Below are 23,398 nucleotides of genomic sequence, written 5' to 3'. Positions count from 1 at the left end.
GCTAAATTTAAGTAGTGCTGGTCGTGGCAAATGGTCAGATATCGACTGGAGCAGAGGAAAATCATTGTCATTTGCACTTATCAGCAGGGGCGGCTCTAAGAATTCCGCCACCCCAAGCACGCGCGCGCGGCGCTGGCGGTGCGCCGCGGCCAGTCCCCCTCCCGGGGGACTTGGGACAGATGCAGATGTGGAGCCCGTCGGTGGTCCCGCGGTTCTCCGGTGGAGCACACGCACGACGCGAGGGGAGTCGCCGGGACCAGGTGGACCACCCGCGCCTCCGCCTCATGCGGAGATCAGAGATCCAGGACCAGCGGGACCCTCCGCGGTCATGCCTGCGCGGGAGGTCCACCAGAGCCGCCCGCCTGCCGCCTCTGCATGCTGCGCTGCCCCGCTGCTCGCGCTGCTGGCTGGAGGGAGCCGGCCCTGCTTATCAGTCAGGCAATATTTGAGCATAGGTCTGCAGATAGGAAAAGTTAATTCCTAAAACCATATCACCTGCCTTTCCTAATCTCCCTTCCCACCTCAAATCTCTCAGTCTTAACTCTGTATGTATTTTATGTGTTAAGGAAACTACAGCTAGGAACTAGAAGTGAACAATCCATTTACCTTCACTACCTTTATTTTTATTGTCTTCTTTACATTTCTCTCCTTTGTTTTAAGCCACATTTCCTGCCCCATTTTCCTGTTCCTTCGAGTGAGTGTTTACTCATCCCCCACTGCTTTTTCCATTATTTAAAATTCTTCCCAAATGACCTCAGCAGCTTTTTGCTACAAATAAAGCCCCCTTTTCTTTTCCCTCACCAGAATCACCATTCTAGTCTCTCTGATTCTGCAACAGGAACTTCCGGTAGTTTAAAACACTGCTGATCTGTGAAAAGAACCCAGCTCACTCTCCCCACAGCACTGCCAAAGTAAAACATAGTGAACACTTTTTTTTTTTTTTTTTTTTTTAGAGAAGTCAGAGAATAGGACTCAGAATACATGCAGGGAGTAGATATGTTGAATAAGAAGATGGTACTTTTACAGAGACACTGTTGCAGGAGGTACATGTGAACTGTCATGACATCTAAGGAGCAGTTTCCATAGAAAGATGGTCAAACTTCCATCACGGACAACTTCTCAAACTTATTTGAAATTAGACAGGAGAAGGATGATCTTGTGGTTAGCTCCCAGAACTTGATGTCAGGAGATCTGGGCTCTTTTCCCACCTCTGCCACGTTTCCCTTGAAAAGCTGCAAGAGAATAATTTCATCCCTGTGCTTCAGCTTCCTTCACAGTACAGGGGGATCTACCTACTTAGCACTTCTCTAACGTCTTACAGTAGAGGATCTCAAATCAGTTTTGCAAGGCTCACAAGATTGGTTTTACTCTTGAATCTTTTCTTCTGCCATGTGAACACATTTTGTTCCAAGAGGGATTAGATTTTTGTAACATTTTTTTCTAATGAAAATGCTACATTCTAAAAATAAAAGCATCACACAACTCCCTACACAACTCAAAAGCGAGGCTGACACATGTGGATGTCCCAAGCATGTGTGCATGTAGTACACCTTTTATTTTCTTTAGAAAATCAGTCATCCTTTCTACTCCCTTCACCTACCCCACCTCTGCTCATCTCTATTTTTCAGCCTCCGTCCCTCTCACCTCCCAGAGGATTTTTTTTCCCTGACCCTTTCTTTTCTTCCACATCTAATTTCTCAGATCAATACGTAGATAGCCAAACATCCACTGTAGGTATCAAAGTGCCACTCTGAGTGTCAAAATGCACAAAAGCAACATTTATTCCTGACTCCTAGAAATAATTAACTACTGAAGTTGTTCCTGCAGAAAATTACACCTTTGGGATATTGTTTCACAATTCTTACTGGGACATAAACAGACTTTTCATTTTTTTTATTTTGAACTCAGTACCACTAAGAGGAATGGATTTGGAGCATCCAGTTGGGTCTGGAAAATATCTTCTATGCCAGCATTAAATCTGCATTATAAATATATGTCATGACAAAATGGCATCAATAAGTCTTTGAAGACCAAATATTTGGTCTATACTTAGAATGCCACAGGTTATCTGGGCTACATTTTCCTGTAGTTTAAAACAATTTTGTGGTTGCTCAAATTTGAGCCCTAAAATTATTTGGCAAATGTCTCTGGAACTATATTCCCAAATGACACTGATCTGGGTACACCCTCCCCCACAAAAATGGGAAGGAATAGCTTGCAGTATGTTTTTTAAAGCCAGTAACGCAATGCAATATTGGTATTGTAAATAGTCAACTGGATGGAGGTGAAATCCAGAGGCCTTCTCATTTTATCTCACTTAGTTTTTGCTGCATGATTGCTTCCAGTTAACAAGCAAGCATTTTCTTTTTTTCTTCTTTTTTTTTTAAAGCAGCTATTTCCAGTCTCAAGTAAAAGACAGCAGATGGGTTGTATGCTCTAGCCAAAGACACCAAATTTCTATAATTTTCATATTGTACTGCACTGACCGCAATTCTAAGAAAAAAATGGAAATTCTATGTTTGTAATTTGAAAGATCTCTTAACTGGCCATACTTTAAAAAGTTGCTGTGATCTGATCTAAGAAACTTCTCTAGACTATATGGCTACACCTACACTACATACCACCTTCAGTGCCCTGTAGCACACATCTAGCTACACGCCGCAGTGGAAAATGTCCACACTGCAGTGTGTTGCTACATATGTCAGAGAAAGGATCCAGCAGAGGGGAGGCAGCAGGGAAAGGCTTCAGCCTTTTCTCCACTGCCCCCTGCCTCTCTGTGGAGCAGGGCTTCAGCAGCAGGGAGCTGACATAGCCTTTCCCCACTACCAGAGTCTTTTGCTGAGGAGGAGAAAGGCTGCAGCAGCAGGACACTACTCTGCTAAAAAAGCAGTGTAAATGGAAGGCAGAGCTTGGGCCAGTAGGGAACGTGTAGGGCACGTACTCAGCTTCATACCCACACCCTTCAGGCATATCTTTATTCTATTGACTTAATCCACGTCTCACCATTTACTCACTTTGCTGTGTATATCCACGGGAGAGGTGTTATGTGGGTATGTATACTACATGCTGCCAAAAGAATCCTGCAATTTAAATGCGCCCTAAAAGTCTTTGTGGGAGACGAGGTTGTTATTGGTAAGTTAGTTTCCTTTATAGTTATAGCAAACAACGTGATTTGTGCGCCCTCTGCTGGCTTTGCAGTTAACTAAAGTTCTGTTAAAAGAACTATGCATCATCGTATATAATCCTGATGCAAAAGAAAAGACATCTTGGCATTTATACAGCAGCTATATAAACTCATTTTATTTATTTTAAAAGATGCCCTACAAAGGTAAAGTACCATTCCCAGTAATAAACCATTCACAGCAAATAGTGCCTCTGCCAGCTATTAAGCACACACTGGTAAATTTGAGAAAAATATGTTTACAGGTTAACTTTATAAAAAGTTGGACAGACTACGTTCATCTCTGCTCTAAAACAGGAAAACTGCTAAACAGAAGAGGACAAAAGCCTTGAGGGTGCGGGGGAAAGAAAGATTATTTGGAAGATTTTAAGAATATAAGAGGTAATTAAAAGAAACTGAACTATAACAAAATAGTTGATATTTTAAATAATATTCTCCAAATATTCTTATAGCTCCACTTGTTTTCCAGTTCAGAAATAAAGAGTATTATTGTCTCTCTCTATGAAATAATATAATTTAACAAAGTAACAATTGTCAATCTTAAGACAGTTTACCCTACCTCTAAAATTGTACATACTCATAGAGGATGTAATCCATGTCACCACTTAGCAAGGATAGGTTTCAAAGTCAATCTACCCAATAAAGTAAAACATTGCTCGAGGTCACATACATATACAACCAGCAAAGCTGTACATACACACACCATGGATCAGTGCCACACACTTCCACACAGCTTTGTACTTAGGTCTTGGCTACACTTGAGAGTTGCAGCGCTGGTGGAGGCTTTCCAGCGCTGCAATTAGTAACCGTCCACACCTGCAAGGCACATCCAGCGCTGCAACTCCCTGGCTGCAGCGCTGGCTGAACACCTGGTCTGCTTGGGGTGTAGCGAGTGCAGCGCTGGTGATCCGGCGCTGCTCATCAAGTGTGGACACACACCAGCGCTGTTATTGGCCTCCAGGGTATTAGCAGATATCCCAGAATGCTTTTAACTAAATTACTCTCTTTGTTTTGTTATGCAGCCTCTCTTTGTTTTGTTGTGAACTCGAGCTCCGGTGCTCTGGGAGCTGCTTATCAAACACCTCCTGTTTGCTGTGATCAATCTGTACCTGACTGTGAACAATCAAATGAGAGAACCCCTGTGAATGAGGCAGGCAGGGAGTGAGTGTTTGCTTGACAGAAACAGCGGGGGCAGAGGGGAGAAAGGGAGTCCGTTGGATGCAGGCTGTTTGCAGTTAAGAGTTAAGGGTAAGGGATCGGGAACATTTTCTGATTTTACAAGACAGGAAGCTAACACACAGTGTTGGCTCCAAAAATCCACTCTCTCTCTCTCTCCCCAGCTCCCTGTCGCACTACGCCCCACCCCACCCGCCTCTTTTGAAAAGCACGTTGCTGCCACTTGAACACTGGGATAGCTGCCCATAATGCATCACTCCCAACAGCTCTGCAAATGCTGCAAATGTGGCCACACACCAGCGCTGGTAGCTGTGAGTGTGGCCACACACCAGCGCTGTTCCTACACAGCTGGATGACCAGCGCTGCAAACTCCCAGCGCTGCAACTCTCAAGTGTAGTCAAGCCCTTAGGATGGCTAAAAGTAAGTGCTCTCTATTACTTAGTGCTGTAAGATGAGTTTTAAACAAAACATAGTATTGGAGAAGGGGAGACTTTTTGTCCATGTAAGAATATATAACTCTAAATTGTTTTAACTTTTAGAGTAATGTTAAAAATCTTCAACTAACTTTCCTTCTATGGGAGATAAAGGGAGGAGGAGGAGAAAATCCTCACCTTATCATACAGCATCCATCCAATATATTTCAAGTAACTATCATTTAAGAATGTATCAGGGTATATTTTCATCCAGCTGCCAAGTTCTTCAATGCAGATAGCCCTGATCTCAGGAATCACATCACTGTAAAATTACAAAACTGTGTTATAAACACATTTATAAATACCCAAAAGATATCAGGTTAATTATTTGCTTTTCTCAGCAAGAGATCAAGAGTTGCAGATATACATGCAATCCTGAGTAGCATCTTAAGTATCCATTCAGTAACTTTTAAACATGTCTTTAATCTACAAATCCCCTACAAAGAATTTGTTAGTGTGTTGAAAAAACCCTGTTAACTACACAAGTTCCATATTACAATTATTTTGAGGGTCTGGAAGGCCTTTCAACCATAAACTTATTACTCTGTAGCCAGGAGGAGGAAGCAAACAAAGCAGTGGAGAATGAGTGTACATAATGAAGGGGTTACTTTCTAAGCCTAGGTTGGTTCTTTCAAATAATTCAGTATGATGTGCTTTTTCAGAACAAATTTCACTGACCCTTGGATATTCATCTTGATTTTAACCTGGACACTTTGCATGAGATTTTCTTATGGGCCGCACGTACGCTGTACAGACTTATTTTTATTCCTTTCTATTCTTTTTTTCAGCGAGGGAAGTTAGATTGTCAACTCATCAGAGAAGGGACAGTGGGCTCCTATGGGTTAGTACAATATGCAGCACACCAGAGTCCAGTCTTGATTAAGGACTGTGGGTGCTATTTCAAAAGCAAATCAATGATAAATATTCTTACCGATATCTCTGTAAGAATGTCCCTTTGAAAATAGCATTCATCATATTCTCTATTTCCAGCGGTTTCTGTTCATACTAAAAATACCAAAAATATTGAACGTTCCAAGTACAGAATATGACAAATCCCCTTTATATTACAGGAAATTCATACCAAGGTAACCACATTCACATTGTTACACTGGGTGCAAACCCCTAATGTTTTCACAATTCATCAGTACAAAAAAAATGAGCCTGTCTACGTTAGGGATTTGATTTGGCGCAGCTACATCAAAAAGAAATGTCACTGGATTTCAACTATGAATCCAAGTACTAAGACACTACATGTAATATATTGGTTGAGGAAAAGAACCTGGTTCTAGCAATACACAGAAGGAATAATACATGCCATTACACAACTGGTTTGCATGTGCAGGTCTAAGTTGTCTTTGTAATATACTTGGACATGTGGTAGAAGAAAAGTCAGAAGCTGGGAAACCCCCAGAATACCTCTGGATGAAGTAGTCCAGTGTGCACGTTTACCAAGCCCTGAAAACTTGGTAGAGGTCTTCAGAGACAATAGATCATTTAGTCATAATCTATCATTTCTGTTTAAGAAAGATACCATGAAGGTGACAAGTAACTTCCCACCCCACCCTCCTTCCCACTGATTTGCCCAAGAGACCGGGATCAGGAAGCTAACACTTGCCCTGGTCTGTCTCTCCTGTCCTACCCAGCCACCTTTCACCATTTGCCTCTTCTTACAAATACAACAATTGTACCCATGAGGGAGTTCAAAGATTACATCCGAGTCACTTGGTTGCAAGCTCAGTGGGGCAGGGACACTCTCTCACATTTGTGCAGCAAGAAACTATGCCAGCACCTAAAAGATAATTTTCCATGGTGCAGGATGCTGCATGGACAGTAGGAGAGTCACAAGAGGCTGTTTGGGTGACAGGGAAGGAATAATGGAGTCTGGGCAGCAGGGGAGAGATGAGCCATAGTTTAAATTGCCGTCACATGGCATTTTAAGAATCCTTTGTTCATACAGTAACAAATTCCAGTATCTTTGGTCAAATTCCAGAGTACAATCTGAGCAAAGACCAAAGAATTTGGCTCATGGTTTGTGGGAGCCCAGTTTTGTGTGTGCATGTATGTGTATGAATAGACACCAAAAAATTACCTGATGGGCACAAAAGAGATGCCAATTCACCAGCTAGCCACATCTCCAATTTTGAGAGGCTATCATCAAAACAGAGACTTCAAAGAATACTACGCACTCTACTGCTGCATAATGGCTACAGCAAGTAGTAATACGCAGATCAGTTGTGTGCGGCATATCTGGAGTGCTTGTCAGTGTAGCACCGAAACTGTAAGTGAGAACTGCTTTGCAATCTATCATTGATGATGCTTAGCAAATACCACCTCCCCCTATTTCAAAAGTGTCAGAAAAACATGTGTAAGTCAGCAGCCAGAAAAGAGCCACCTCTATTACTACATCTTCACCCAACCCAAATAACAAACCTGACCCACCTCTTTCCTTTTTCTCTCTAACTGGTCCAGTCTCTGATTGGTCCTCTTGACAGAAATCCTGTTCTTCTCCTCTTGGTACAGCCTTTGAGCGTTACATTTGCTGACATCAAGATTTAGATTTACTCTTACAAGTGCTGTCAGAAGCTTCACCGCTGAAAAGGAAGAGAAACTAAGTAAGTATATTCAACATGTTAAAACACACAAGTCTACTGGTAAACCCCAACCCTGCTTAGGTTGTAAGATCACAATCCAAGGTAGGAGCAGCAAAAAGACAGATGTTGGGGTAATATTTCATTGAAATTTACTACTTGGTTTTGAAGCAAAAGGGTTTTCAGAAGGTGTTTTATTCTACTCCTGGTGATACACTTCTTTGGTCCAGGTGATGTTGCATGTTGCAGATTTCCTCCTTAATTTTGGACAACAATCTAGAGCTATGGAATAAGTGCCTTCCTCAGATGTGAAGAAATATAGCGAAATCAGTGCAAGAGTTCAAGACCACGTGAACCAGAGTCTGATGGTCTTTATGAAACAGTATAAAGTGTGTCTACTTTTGTGGATTCAGACCAACAGTTAGATTTCCATTTGTCAGTGGGCAGGGATGGCAAAGGCAAAAAAAGGGGGGAGGGCTGTGCTGTGACCAACTGTTGGCTTTTTAAAAAGTATAAACTCACTTAGAGACTGTCATGCTGTGCGAGGTAAGCAAGCTACAAAGGTATTCGTTTTAGTAGGGGTATCATAAAAAACCTCTTGAATGACACGTTTCTTAGGACAGGCCTCATAAGTTTTAAGATCCTCCCTTTTATACTAATTATATTCACTCAGTGGGGGTGGAATGAAAATTAGTGACAGAAAACTAACAGTGAAAAGCAGCTACTGCTTATGCATAACTTCCAGTACACAGCAGAATTCTGAAATTAATTATCTCAGCTGTTACAAAAGATTTTGCTAAATATTAAAATGTAACTAATCTACTTAACCGATAATCTACATTCCAAGCTTCCTCTTCAAGCAAGAATTTTGGGGTGCCGGAGAAACTGTTGAACGTATTTTAAATATCTCTGCTTTTCTTAAAGCCAACAGGATACCTACCATGTCCAGTGCTTCCAAATTACATTCACACATGCTAGTATATAGGCTTGTTTGTTAGATAGAATTTTGGGTTTGACCTTTAATACTTTTATATTTTATACTACTATGTGTAAACAAAGGACAAAGACTGTGTATGTTGCTTTCACCTAGTCAGATGGGTTTATTAGTACAATGGGAACAGATAAGAGCAGTTAAAGTGTTACTCAAGAGCACACTTTAAGATTGTTTAAACCCCTATTTTAAGGCAAGGTTACACAACCAGCTGGGAGGGGCAAAGGGGGGTGGGGGGAAAGGTATAAAACACTAAAAGACAAAAGAAATGCCTGTCCCTGACCACAGCACAATCTCACTCCTCACCCCTCCCATGGGATAGAAAAGAGGTGGGTCGAAGACCACAGACCCGCAACCCCCCCAAAATGGCATATTACCATAAATTGTAAGGGGTGGACTGTGGGTGTGCACTGCAGGTATATTTGGGCCTGCTGAGGAGGAGGAGGTGGGAATAGGGAATGGGAATGAGAGACAGGCAAGGATCTGCAGCGTCAGAGCTGGGAAGGGGGACACGGGGTAAATGCTCTGGGAATGGAACACTGGGAAACAGACTCTGCCAGCATGTAGAGCGATGGATATGCTTGCTTGGAACTAACCCCAATAAACATCGCACTGCCTGCACCTCAGACTTACCGTCTTCTGCTTTCTGTCTGTGTGACAAGAACCAAGGGAGAGGGTGAAGGGAAAGCCCTCTAACAACACATATATGCAGAAGGAGATTATTAATACTACAGTAGCATCCATAATGTGCTAAGCACTGTTAATGTACAAAGGAAGACAATTCCTGCCTTGGAAAGCTTACAGTCCTTTTTACGTTTGATCAGTTTTGTAAACACACGAGTCACCAAAACACACAATCTCTGATGCAAACTGAGACAGCAACGTGAGTTGGATTTACCTGCTAAAGTGCTGGTGTGCCTGAATGCTCTGACCCTGGAGTCTGCTAGCCCTGTAAGCAGTGAGATGACCGTGTCCATCAAGTAACTATCATAGAGGATGCTGTACTGGCACTGCTGGATTAGCACTGCAGTGAACTCGCAGAAATTGGCCTTGAACTTCTTCCAGTAGGGTCCCGGTTTGATGAGTGGATAGTCTCCATTGTCCTTTATTAGAGGAAAAAATAATTATAAAAACTGAATGTCTCGTTTACTTTTCATTTGTGCTGCTGGTTTACTACCTGTATTTCTCCCACCTGAAACAGTGAAGAAATGTCAATTTCACTTTGGTTTCAAGTGAGATTCTCATCAGTGCCACATGGAGGTACTCATGTTCTAGAAAATCCTGATGCTAACCTTTAACACCATCAATGGGCTGCAGCCTGACCATCTTAGAACTCACTGAGACATTCCCCAGAGTGCAATAATGCTTCTTTTGTCTTTCAAGTGATCTAGCTATCATCAGTAGAGATGGAGGGGAAGAGGTGATGTGGGGGTCACGGTCTCTTATTTTTATAGCCTCCTCTCTTTGAGGATTTCCCTCCTCTCCCCCAGCCAGAGTGCAGACACAGAGTCCCCTGTGTATATAAGATTTGTACCATCTCTGGGATGAAATGCAAGTTTCTTGTTTATACGTTCTCCCCAGCTGGTGAATGGCCAGTTAAGTAGGTCATAGCTTTTTAACAGCTTGTTGGCGTGCCAGTGGGCCTTTGTCTCTGAGAAAATGGTTTGTGGGCATTACCCAGAACAACAACATATTTCAGTAACAATCATATAGCAAAATCTCATAATTTTACACACATTTCAATAGGATAATAATATTTAGCAGATTATATATTTTTGAAATTATACCTTACAGGGCATACTTTGTACACAATATATCATAACCCTATAAAAGTGGTGAACGTGGAGTACAGATTGTCACAGATTCTTCCCACAATCCAGTAGATAGTGGCAGTCAAGAGGGACACTGTGGTTAATAGAGAGTAAAACTCTCAGGGGCGTAGCAATCTATTATGGAACTCTACCATTGCAGAGCAGAGAAACACAAATCATGCCATGGTTAGGATACTATGTAAGACTTTCTGCATACAGTGCATGCAAGTCTTTGCTGAACAACCATCTTTCCTGGAGACATAACAAGAAAACCAATTCTAAGAAAGAGATACAGATGATGGAGGGCCTGGTCCTTTGGGACGGAATTGCTAATATCTGTGTACACGTCACTATGGCAATGGACACATTACAACAACATATATAGCACAATGCTGCAAGCTATTTCTGATATCAAACATTGAAGATAAATAGTTTTTGTTTTTATACATCCTACTGCAATTATCTTTTTAAAGTTGCAGAAATCTCTATTAGTCTTCAATTTTGTAAAAGATTATTTTAATGAAACCTAAGCTTTGAGCCAAATTTCACTTGACAGTGGCCCTTCCAAAATATTATCTAAAGAAAAGAATTTTTTAAAGGTGTGCATGGAAAGAACACACACATAAGTAAAGCCACGTAGGCTAGTGGGGTGATGGAAGAAAGCACAGTTGGATACTGTTCTAGATCGACACATTCCATTCAAACAGATGTTTGAACATGATATGCCTACTGTATCTCACATAGGGCTCAATCCTGCACGATACTGAGCACTTTCAACTCTTGTAAAGCCATTGTGTGCTCAGGTTCTTGCTGAATGGGGTCCATCATACATCAAGAACATTTATTTATTTAAAGCAATGCTGCAGTCACACAGCCAACAACACTGCACTTGATTTTCACCACTGTACCATTGGACTGCACCATTAAGTACAATTTTCACATATATGCAGCATTTGAAATCTTTACTTCAAGGATATTCAAGAAATGCAGCTATTTACCATGTCCACTGGCCAAGTAACAGTCAGAATCCAGGGATAGGCCATAAATTTCTTGTATTGCAATCCTGTTTCCTAGAATGCAAGAGACAACATTATAAAAGCTTTTGATGAAACTGAATAAGTGATTCTGAAAGATTTTACATACATAAAAGTACCAATTGTGTATCATGTTTTAAGATATCATTTAAACTTGAGACTGTATACATCTCACACACATGCACACAATCTAATCCCCTTTTATCTGGCTTGGTTTTAGCTAAAACCAATGTGTACTTCAGTAAAAGACAAATGCAGTTTTTATTTAAAAACTGGTACTCTTGTAATAACAAGTAGTCAGTGCCAAGTTTCATTTAAACATCATGTACTGAAGTGTGCAAGCTATAATCTTTACTGTTTATTCTGAGAGACAGCATCTGCTTCTCCCTTAGAAATTTAAATATATATCAATCTGCAACATTCAATTATTTGCTATTGTGAAATAGCTGACCCCCAGGAAATGTCCCAATTCAAGGGTAGGCAAATATGCTCACGTTTTCAAGTCAGGGCAAGCCATATTTCAAAAACCTAACAGCTTTATCAGTCAATCCCAGTTTCACATGAATTTAGGCATTCTTTGGGGATTATCATCTTTAAAAATATAGCTAAATTAAATTTTGAAAATTCGCCACACTCTGGATTCCAATGTCCTTTAGACAAGGCAAAACCCTCATTGACTATTGTGCATTTCAAATTGCACTGAAAAGCACATCTGTGGTGGATCTGAAATGGTTTAAACTTGTTTTGATGTTTTCAATCACATTGTATTTTGAAGTTGCTGGGCAGCCCCCTGAGCACTTTGCTGGAAAGAGGAAGTGAGCATTTTGGCCCTAATCCTGCAAACACATGCTCACATGCTTAACTTTACTACCATTAGTAGTCCCATCATTTCAGTGATTTAACAAATCGCTTAACGTTGTCCTCGTCCTCAGATGTGTTATCACGTTGAAATATTTTCTCCATTTCAATGGGACTACTCAAGGTAGCAAAGATAAACATGTGTGTAATGCCATGGGTACACTACAGACTTCACATGGCATAGCTATGTCAGTCGGGGCGTGAAGAAGTGTGATCCCCAATACAGCTGTGCCAGCAGAAGCCTCTGCCATGCGTCTGACGAAGTGGGTATTCACCCACGAAAGCTCATGCTACAATACGTCTGTTAGTCTTAAAGGTGCCACAGGACTCTTTGTCGTTCTGTCATAGATGTTGCTATAATGCAAAGCTGTGCTTTTACTAGTATAGCATGTTTCACCCAAAGGGGGTTGGGGATTACTATATTAGTGAAAAGTGCAGCTTTGCTGGTATAACTGTACCAAACTAGGAGTGTTCTGACAGGACAGAATACTGGTATTCCTGTACCGGTAAAGTGTTCCTCTTGTAGGCATGGCCTAGGTGTTTGCCAGATCAGGGTTATTATAAAGTAAAGCACAGTATTCACTCCAAGACAGTAAAAGGTCTCAAATCCAAGATGGATAAAGTCAGAATTTTCAATTTACTGGTATCTCAGAGCAGGGGCTTAAGGAGAGATACGAATAAGATGAGGGTGGCAAACTAACTCAGAGAGCAAGCATGGAAAAAGGCACTCGAGGACTGTGAGATAAGTGGCAAAAGAGAGTGGAGGTTGGCCTCATTAGCCAGGCAAGAGTGAGGGGTGAAGGTGGCACTTTAAAGATACAGTTTTTCTAATAAACTTCAGGGAATATAATATCCTCTCTGGACCATGATCGGACATCATTAATGTATATTATTATTGCTCTCACATCAAAAGAACAGCAATGTAAATTGATATCAACAAAATGGGAAGGGAAAACAGTTTAAGTTCCAACTGACAACTAGTTTCAACAGCAGCTCCCCATCCATCCACATTATGTATTTTTAAAGACACCTATCAATGAGGTACCAAAGCATCATGTTACCCACAGCCATGCCAGACTGTATTTATCATTAGTAGAACATCTAAAGAGGAAAAATACTATGCTATGCCCACAATTTATTTTATTTTTTTACTGAAAAAGAGCTAGATGCAAGACTTGGCAAGGACACAGGGAAGTAGTATGAAAACACTGAAGACAGGAATACTCTGTTTCAGCGACTGCTTCTCATTCCAGATGTGCATAAAATCTTTCCTACAGGGGAAGAAAGAGGGAATGTAGGCTTCAATGAGCGAGAGAGAGGTACTAGACAACGTACTATCCAATTTTTATATTAATAGCTATTGCTTATTCAAATGAGCCATATGAAGTCATCGTTTCATGTTGCAATTACCTCATCAAATGTCTCCGTCATTTTTTGCATGACATCACTGTTGCACAAACTTTGGAACATCTCAGCTGTCACCATTCCTAGACAGATGAAATTGAAATATTTGGTAATTAAATGGAAATATTTTGCCATACCATACATTAAAATTTCAAAAATAATAAAGTCCGTACTATAGTAGTGGCTTTGACCTAAATCCATAAGTGCCAAAAAAAGTAACCCAAACTGTTCTACTTGTTTTGGCATTAGTGCAGGTTCACAAATAAATAGGTTATTTGCAGCTGATAACAGTGCACCAACATTCAGCTTCAGCAGAGGGGCGGATTCAGTTTGGTGTCAAACTGACACCAATTTCTGTTTGTTCACCCACTTGTATACCTTACATTCCTGAGTTGGCAAGATTATATGACAGAGGTGCTTAATAAGCCATTTAACAGAACAGACTTTGTTCCGTTCACTGAAGCAGATAAAGTCGACAAGATTCCAACCTGTGTATCCAGAGGATATGGGAAACATACTAAGTTGCCATTTGTTCTGTAGCCGTAGCACCAGAAACTAAGCACACAATTCAGTACTTGAAAGGGAGATCACTAAGGAACAACTGAGTGCTGCAGAAAGTAATGTTGGTGCTTCAATGGATGGCACCATTCTCTCCGAATCATGGCTGAAGAAACACCTCAATATGGTATAAGGTGACACTGTGCTGTGGAAGGTGCTAGATTTCAGATGAGATGTGAAACTCTTATCCATTGATGATCATGGGTCCCATGTCACTTTTCATAAGAGCAGGGATATTAGTCCCTGGCTCAAGGAGAAATTTCAGCTGCAGAAGTTATATTCTACATTGCATTCTTCTTCACTTCCGATCTGTGACTCTGAAGCTTTCAGCTAGCTACCGAGTTGTCTCTAATAGCAGTTGGTGTCTCTATGTCTGCTTTGGAAATAATTATTACTTAGACTCACAATCACCCTGTAGCAAGTAGATAGAAGAAAGAGAGACACATTGTTCCTCAAACAACTGAAATGTGAGACTCAATTTGCTAGTACTTGTAAAGTACTTTCAGAGCCTCAGATGAAAATATTAGGTGAGTGCAAACTAGTATTCTGAAATCAACAAAAAATGTGAACAGTCATGAAAAATATTTTTCTCAAAAATCAGTGATTCTGTAAAGACGTGTGGACATGTTTCAGAGTATCAGAGTGCTTGTTACACAAGAAGGTAGAACCTGCAGCCATTATATGCATATAATGTTCAATGAAGTTAAGAGGAGTTGTGTGCCCAAAGGCTGAAGAATTTGGCCATTGACATCCTCCATCATTAATCTTGATATGTCTAGAGCCCATTAAAACAAACAATCCACTTCTGTATAAGTGATCTTGCGGGGAGGGATAGCTCAGTGGTTTGAGCACTGGCCTGCTAAACCCAGGGTTGTGAATTCAATCCTTGAGGGGGCCATTTAGGGAACTGAGGTTAAAAAAAGCCAACAAAACTGGGGACTTGTCCTGCTTTGAGCAGGGGGTTGGACTAGATGACCTCCTGAGGTCCCTTCCAACCCAGATATTCTATGATCTATTATAAAGGTAATAACTGTCCAGCAAAAGGATATGCCTATTATGACACTCTGTATCTCAGGGGAACACCCTGCATCCCCATGTTCATCCTTATAATATGATTGTGTGGTATCCAATGCAAAGTTTGTCATGTTGGGTGTCTTCAGAAGGCTCATGATGCACTGAGCATCGTTGTTATAATAATGTTATGTTACAGGTTGTAATTTCATGTATGTAGTTATGAGGCTGAAAATGTGTCCTCATGGCTTAAAACAAGCCCAGGCAAAACTCTCTAGGAACAAAGGGGCAGTTCACACTTCATCAGGGCAAGTATGGGACAAATCCAGCCCAGCCTCACAGGAACAAAGGACACTGACCTAGGCAGCAAAAAAGGATCTGTTGAACTCTCGAGTGAGTCACCCGTTCCCTTGGTCAGTCAGGGACTACGATGAGGTAATGCTCACCTGGACCCTGAAGGGGGGAGCAAAGCCAAGAGGGAAGAAAGAACATGATAAAAGGGAGAGACATTTGCCATGCTCTTCCGCTCTCTTCCACCTCCATCTACAGACACCACCACCAAGAGACTGATGCGCTGATCGAAGGGGAGAGCCTGGCTGAAGGGCAACCAGCCAGCCTGTGGTGAGAAGCATCTAAGTTTGTAAGGGCATTGAAAGTGTTAAGATCAGTTTATAATGCGTTTTGCTTTTATTTCTTTTGACCAAATCTGACTTCTTGTTCTTTGACTTATAATCACTTTAAATCTATCTTTTGTAGTTAATACATTTGTTTGTTTATTCTACCTGAAGCTGTGCATTTGGTTTGAGGCATGTCAGAGACTCCCCTGGGGATAACAAGCCTGGTGCATATCAATTTATTTGTTAAATTGGCAAACTCATAAGCTTGCAGTGTCCAGCAGGCATAACCGGACACTGCAAGACAGAAATACCTAGGGTTGTGTCTGGGACCGGAGATATTGGCTAGTGTCATTTGGTTGTACAATCCAAGCAGTTTACATGCCAGAGGCTGTGCGTGAACAGCCCAGGAGTGGAGGGTCTCACAGCAGAACAGGGTAAGGCTGGCTCCCAGAGTCAATGATTGGAGTGACCTAGCAGATCGCCAGTCCAGATAACACATGGGGAACATCACACCTATATGATACCGAATTACCTTGACAGCCTGAGCACTGAATGTAGAAGTTGATCAGATCTAGAAGTGCCACATCTCGATCTTGGATATAAGCTTCAACCCAGTCATCTACCACAGACTAAAACAGATTACAGAAGAAAAAAAAAGTGATCAAAGGCTAAACAAGGTGTGATATTTGAACAGTCATGAAAAATATTCTTAATATAGTATGTCTTACACTATTATAATTCTTAATATAGTATGTCTTACACTATTCTGTCACTAATAGTTATAAAAAATAGATATCCAGAATAAGTTGTCCACCATTTGGTTATGGCCACAACATTATGTGTGCACGCAACTCCTTCTGAAGCAAAGTAAACTGTTAGAACACTATTCCCAGAACTGCACACTCCCTTATATCCAGACTAGAACAAACTCAGGCTATGCTAGAACAAAACAAAATAGCTGCTCTCAAAACAACAAAAACCCCAATGTTTATATCAAAATTCTTTCTTAGAGTTTCATAAACAAAAGAAAATAAAAAAGGCAGTTGGGCACCATCACTAATCAATATCATAAATATTTTACAAGATTCGTATCATACATAAATGGTTACCAAAATGTATTTGAGTTTACATATACTGTATCAGCCATTAGAGACAGGGTATACTAGAAACACTGGTATTAAAGAAAAACCATCAGCTTTTAAAAAAAACAAAAACTTCTATCTAAAGTTTGCCACCTGTTGTTGTTACAGACAGCACCTAAGATGACTTTAACTGAAAGAGATGAGGAAAAAATGTTTTACTTTCATTTAATTTCATTCATTCCAAGGCCAGAAGGGACCATTGTGACCATCTAGTCTGACCTCCTGTGTAACACAGGACATAAAACTTCCCCAAAATAATTCCTTTTAAACTAGCGCTTACCTTAAAATAAATCCAATCTTGATTTTAAAATTGCCAGTGATGGAGAATCCACCAACACCCTTGCTAACTTCTTCCAGTGGTTAAATTACTCTCACTGGTATGAATGACAATGAAGAGTCACTGCGCTAGGGAGAGTGAGAATGATGCTTTAGCCTGGTGGTTAGGACTCTCACTTAGGATGTGGAAGACTCAAGTCCAAACCCTATTCCTGGGACTGCATTCAGTGAAACAGCTTCAACAGAAGAGACTGAGACCCCCTTCCACACAGCTCTGTGGGTAGGGCCCTGACCTGAGAGGTAGCAGATCTAGGTTCAAATCCATTCTCCAAATCAGACAGGGGGGGAAACTGAACCCTGGTCTCTTACATCGTAGGTGAGTGACATAAACACTGGGCTGAAAGTTATAAGGAAAGTAGCACCACCACCTTCCCACCCCATTTTGTGAATCTAGACCTCTAAGAAAAAGCTATAAACATGTCTTTCGGTCCAAAATGGATTTTTTTTTTTGATTTGCCAAAAAAATTCACAATTTTCAGATTTAGTTAAACCCAAACCAAAAACTTTTTCAAATTTTTTCTAAGGTCAGTGAACAGAATGTAGTTTATTTGCCCAGCTCTAACTGTAAATTTAAAAAGTGGTGACCCTAAAGCCCTGATTCTGCAAGATGATTAACCTGTGTGGACCCTATGCCTGAAGCCGCCCACTGAAGTTAATGAGGCTCTTCATGGGAACAGAAGTTCACTTTCACAAAGCACCTTGCAAGACTGGGGCCTACAGTCCAGAATATATATTAATTAAAAAGGGTGTGGGGGAAGCACTTCTTTGATTTCATAACGATTTCTTCAGCACAGAAGAAACTTACTGACTATACAGGAAAACTGACTACTTACAAAACACTGTCAAACTGGGAAGGCAGGGGAAACTGGGAGGGCAGGAGAAAGCCAAGATTTCCTAAAAGGGATGCCTAAAGTTAGTCTCTTACAGCCACATTTAGGCACTTAAGTGGCTTGGTTTTCAAGAGCCCTGAGCTCCTAATAGCTTCCACTGAAGCCAATGGGAACCACTAGGTTTTAAAAAATCAGATGACTTTTTAGGTGCTTAAATATTGCTTTTGGGGCCTGGCTTTAGGCACCTTTTGTTGGAAATCCCTGCCCAAGTTTTCTCACTCACTTCTTTCACAATTACAGTAACCTTGTTACTTGTAAGTCTAGGAGTCAAAAAAAATTTCAGACAACTGTCATTTTTCAAGTTGACTGGATAACAAAGACTACACGAAGACTCAACAGATTTCAAAATTAAACCAGAAATTCTTGAGATGTATTTAACAGAAATCATTGTGTGTCCATTTCCCCTCCCAGCAGGTAGAATGTCAATTCAGTCCAGGAACTGAAAGTACCTGCATTGCCCTCTTGCCCATGCTGACCACTTCAAACAATGTAACTGCTTCAACCACTTCTCCATTCTGCGGCTGGCTTGGCCTTCTCCTGCTCCTGGAAGAATTTCTTCGTATGCGTGCACACTGTTCTTGGACCTTCCTTTTCCCTCTCTAAAATCATTCAAGAGAAGATGTGTAACCATAAGACAAGTAATGGCCATCCAGACAAATGCAGGCTACCTAGACGTACAGTGTTCTATCCTCTAGCAATATGTGCCTGTTACTCCCATTACAACATTTTCCTAGGATTTCATAGAAGATATGTGTAAATGTTGTCTGACTGCCAGTGTAGGGTGACCAGACAGCAAGTGTGAAAAATCGGAAAGGGGGGGGAATATGCGCCTATAGAAGAAAATGCCCCAAATATCGGGACTGCCCCTATAAAATAGGGACATCTGGTCACCCTATGCCAGTGGCAAGGAACTATCAAGTAGGGCAGTATGGGGATGGGATAAAGAAGAGGATATGCCAGGTGAAGATTCCTTTTGCAAGAACATCTTTAAGTAGGAGAGTGTAACTGGTGAGCAGCTGCCAAGTGGTTGCCTCTGAAAGGGCATGGGGCAACAATGACAGTTATTTCTGAATGGGGGTTTGGTAAACAAACATGGAGACTTGCCTATTTGCTTGCAGGATAAGCACTGCATTGGCATTAATGTCAGCTGCACATACTGTGCATTTAAGGAAGCTTATATCCCAAAGAGGGTTGCCAACCCTGCAGGATTGTCCTGGACTCTCCAGGAATTAATCTTTAATTAAAGATTATGTCATCTGATGAAAACTCCAGGAATATGTCCGACCACAGTTGGCAATCCTAATCCCAAAGTGACCTGATTGTGACTCCTGATGCCAACAGAATTTTGGATCAAACTAGCCAGGGAACGAGAGATGTGAGGCTCTTTATCCCCATTGTCAATGTCATGCAATATCCCACCTACTTTTCTCTTATTCAGTGTAACAGGCTACCAATTTGTATAATGAAAGCATGAACTCACTGGGGTTTGCAAGTTGCCATTCCTCAGACAGCTGCCACTCTGTACAGTGGACTCAGGCACAGTCTCATCATGGATAGCATTTTCTCTGGAGCACAATAAACAGAAAATATTGAAGGGTATATAGGACTTCTCCTGTGAACAAACTGATCTGCACCCAAATAACAGATTTTCAATGTCTCCACAATAGGCCAAGCGGCTTTCAGAGCTCAAGAAGTTAAATATTAAGGGGTCAACATTTAGGAGGAAGATAAAGCTTACTCATGGCCTTTTTTACCTCTGCATAATCCTCACGCTGGACTTTGAAGCCGTTTGATTAATCTGCTATGAAATGACATCTTTTCTCAGCATTTTCCACACTGAACAATATGCTTTAGCAAAGGCCATTTCTAAGCTGTCTTAAATGAACTCATTGCCTACCAGCAGACAAGAAAAGATGGGAGAAAAGTTAGTAGGTATGGTAACCACTTTTCATTCTATAATTATGCCTAATTTGATATTCACTTTTAATCATAAAGAATAGGGAATCCAATTATTTTTCAAAACTATCTACACAACAAAAAGGCGAACTAAGAAAAGTGACTACTTAATGGGGAACAACATTCATGGAGAATATCACATCAGTGACACAGTCACTATCAGTGATATGTGACAAGAGGCCCATCAAAAGTATCTGAATTTTTAAAGATTCATGGATTTTTAAGGCCAGACAGGACCATTAAATCATCTAGTCTAACTTCTTGTATAACATGGGCCACAGACTTTCATCCAGTTACTCCTGTATTAAGTGAAATAAAATACAACATTGAAGCTTACTGACTTATCAATTTCCTTAGAACCCTACATGGGGCAAATTTGCTCCCTGCTCCTTCAACTAACTCTGCAGTCTGCAGAGCAGACCCCTGTAACTGCATAGAGGCAGTTGAAGAATTGAGGGTCCAGTGTATTTTATTGGTGATAATAAATGGCAGGTTTTGTTGAAACACTTAAATTTACTTCTTTGGACCTACTGGGCTGCTCAGTATCAGGAGAATTAGGACCTCAATGGCTGTCATATAGTTTAAGTATCATTCTGCATAACACCCATGTCCTACAAACATTTTTGCATGGGCTTAAGTGTGTAGCTACATTGGTTTCTATGTGACATCTCACCATACACTTCAACCCCGATATAACACAACCCAATATAACACAAATTCAGATAGAACACGGTAAAACAGTGCTCCAGGGGGGCGGGGCTGCGCACTCCGACGGATCAAAGCAAGTTCGATATAACGCGGTTTCACCTATAACGCAGTAAGATTTTTTGGCTCCCAAGGACAGCGTTATATCGGGGTAAAGGTGTAGTAAAATTAAAAATGTACATAAGCGTTTGAAGGATTGAGTGCTAAAACAGGAATCCAGGGTGAGTAAGATCTTAGGTAAATTTTACTAATTTAGAAGACGTTTGACTGTAGAGAGATGGATTATAGGTAATAGCTAAGTCAGGCTGCTACATGCAAGAATTATTAAATGTTTCTCTTTATTATTTTCTGAGCTGCAGACAGTAAGTGGCTCAGACAAATGCTGTTTAAACCATTCTAGTTCAAACCTGCAGAAGTTAAAAACCTAAATATACATTTAACTTGTTCTTCCAGCACATACTCTTTTCCTGATCCCAGACGGATCTTCCCAGACATTAATCTTTTGTAGCCCACTAACTAATTAAAAAGATTCAGGATAGTGTACTTTGTTTTGTTCTTCTACATAATTAATTTCTCTCTCCCTTGGTTTTGAAGCTGGGCGTAACATTACATAGCTAGGCTAACACGTTCTTACTTGTGCTGTTTTACTAGAACACCACCACAGGGCATAGCCAATCACTTCACTACTTGCCCAACCCTACTGTCACAATTAAAATACTTGTTATAATGCTCACTACAATTTTGAACTCTTGCCCCCCAGTTCTTCCCATAGAATGTACATCAACATATTTGTACCATTCTATGGTACAAAGATGCTAGGCACATTTCACAGCTGCTATAATCAAATCCAGAAGTAATACAGTTCTTAAATTATGGGAAAAGTAAAGATCTCATTGTAGGACAACTCAGCCCAGGTCTTGTCTGAGCATGCATTACTACTTATAAGAACTGTTTAGTATTCAGTTCAACTAGAACTTTATATCATGCAGATCTTTCCCAGGCACCTCAGGGAAGCCTGAAAGGTGATCTACAAATAAGGCTCATAATGAGAAAATCATCTCTGAATTCAATAGTGTTACACAAGCGATGAATTTGGCCAATGGCATTTACTTGACAAAAGTGCCATAGGCCTTCCACTAACTAGGCCATGAGGAGCAGCCATGCAAAAAATACTGAAGCTCCAACATTTTAGATCACTTGAAATATTGGGTTGCCTCTGTTTCCACTGCACTGTGATGCCAATGAAAGCACCATGCTGTAACATAACCCCACCAACCTAGAAAGAGTCAGTAACGTATCTTTGGGCATATTGCTCTGTTTTTTAAAAAATAATTTGACAAGAGCAAATTACATGTTGCATACTTTTCCTTCCCTCCTCCTTTCTAATATCTGTAGGGTTTCTATTTAGATTAGAAATTCTTTGGGGTAAAGACCCATTATCTTGTATGTACAATAGGCTCCTTACAGATCTCAACGCATTATACAAATGATAAATTTTAAAAACACATCCAAAAAACACCCAAGGAGAGTCTTACACATGAGTCATATTAGGAGAGTGCCAACTGACCACTGCAGAAGTCAGAAAGAATACACCTCAGGATGAGGTAGGAAAACACCCTCTCATTTAAACAGCAACAGTAAGTGTTCACCATCATACACCAGGTACGGATTGGTGTTAGTTCCAGAAAGATGATAGCCTATGTTCAAGCTCCTCTAATCTGTTTCCTGCCTTTCTTTATCCTTCAAGGAGGCCTGGAAATTCTCTCCCATTAAACACAATGCCAAGCAAATTCTTAAATACAGCACGAAGAACTCTGCATCCTGTAAGACTATGAAGCAACCGAAGGACACTGATCTAGGTGAAGCCCTTTATCAGTGGTGAGAGAGGAGGGCATTCCTATTAGTGATCCTTTACTATGTGAGAAGGCTAAGAGCTTTAATCAAGCTTTAGGAGGAGATGCTGGTTTCTCTGCTAGTCAGGGATGGCTCAGTCAGTTTAAAAAGCATGACAACACCCGGCAACTAACAGTCACCAGGGAAAAGCTGTCTGCCGATTTGGGAGTTATTTCTGACTATCAAAAAAAAATTGCAAGATATTTTAGCCAAGCACAACTTGTCACCAGAACAAGTTTATAATTGTGATGAGACTGGCTTGTATTGGAAGATATTGCCATCAAAAACACTTAATGCCAGAACGTAAAGATCTGTGCCTGGCTACAAGCAAAGCAAAGAATGTTTAACAATCCTGGCCTGTGCTAATGTCAGTGGCACATACATGCTCCCATTAACTGTCATTGGTAAAGCGAAGAATCCATGTGCACTTAAAAATGCACTCATGGATGCTTTGCCCGTCATCTACAAATCACAGGGAAAAGCACGGATGGACAGTTCTCTGTTTCGTGATTGTTTTTTTTAAACTTTTGTACCAAGCATATGGGTTCATCTGAATGAAGAAAACATCCCACCAAAAGCTATCTTACTGCTGGACAACACACCCGCTCACCCTGACAACGGAGGGCTTACCTCCCAAGATGACCCAATCTTCTGTTTTTTTCTCCTTCCAAACATAACATCTCGTGCAGCCTATGGACCAAGGAGTGCTGGAGAGTCTAAAATGGCACTATAAATGGTATCTTCTTAATCGACCACTGATATCTGATGAAGCAT

General features: G+C 40.8%; 1 protein-coding gene across 11 annotated transcripts in view; it reads right to left on the bottom strand.

Annotated features, from left to right (window-relative positions):
- The window catches only part of LOC120399924 (cohesin subunit SA-2-like), a 96,144-nt gene that overhangs the window by 64,439 nt on the left and 8,307 nt on the right, over positions 1-23,398 (bottom strand). For 8 of the 11 annotated variants that reach the window (XR_005595413.1, XM_039528165.1, XM_039528215.1 and 5 more), the window contains 10 exons: positions 23,255-23,398; positions 19,551-19,635; positions 18,520-18,669; positions 16,235-16,331; positions 13,523-13,599; positions 11,219-11,290; positions 9,308-9,512; positions 7,270-7,421; positions 5,762-5,835; positions 4,969-5,092 (listed from right to left, as the gene is read on the bottom strand). Coding sequence is in view for 10 of the 11 variants with exons in the window: in XM_039528165.1 (XP_039384099.1) it covers positions 4,969-5,092; positions 5,762-5,835; positions 7,270-7,421; positions 9,308-9,512; positions 11,219-11,290; positions 13,523-13,599; positions 16,235-16,331; positions 18,520-18,669; positions 19,551-19,635; positions 23,255-23,304 (1,086 nt within the window). In the remaining variant the exon portion in view is untranslated. Of the gene's footprint in view, positions 1-4,968; positions 5,093-5,761; positions 5,836-7,269; positions 7,422-9,307; positions 9,513-11,218; positions 11,291-13,522; positions 13,600-16,234; positions 16,332-18,519; positions 18,670-19,550; positions 19,636-19,824; positions 19,964-23,254 lie in introns of all 11 variants that reach the window. The other 3 variants (XM_039528195.1, XM_039528205.1, XM_039528188.1) reach the window with 3 other exon arrangements.

This window comes from Mauremys reevesii, linkage group 1 (genome assembly GCF_016161935.1).
Source record: "Mauremys reevesii isolate NIE-2019 linkage group 1, ASM1616193v1, whole genome shotgun sequence".
NCBI classification, from domain to species: Eukaryota; Metazoa; Chordata; order Testudines; family Geoemydidae; genus Mauremys; species Mauremys reevesii.
This window is presented reverse-complemented; position numbering and strand designations above follow the sequence as displayed.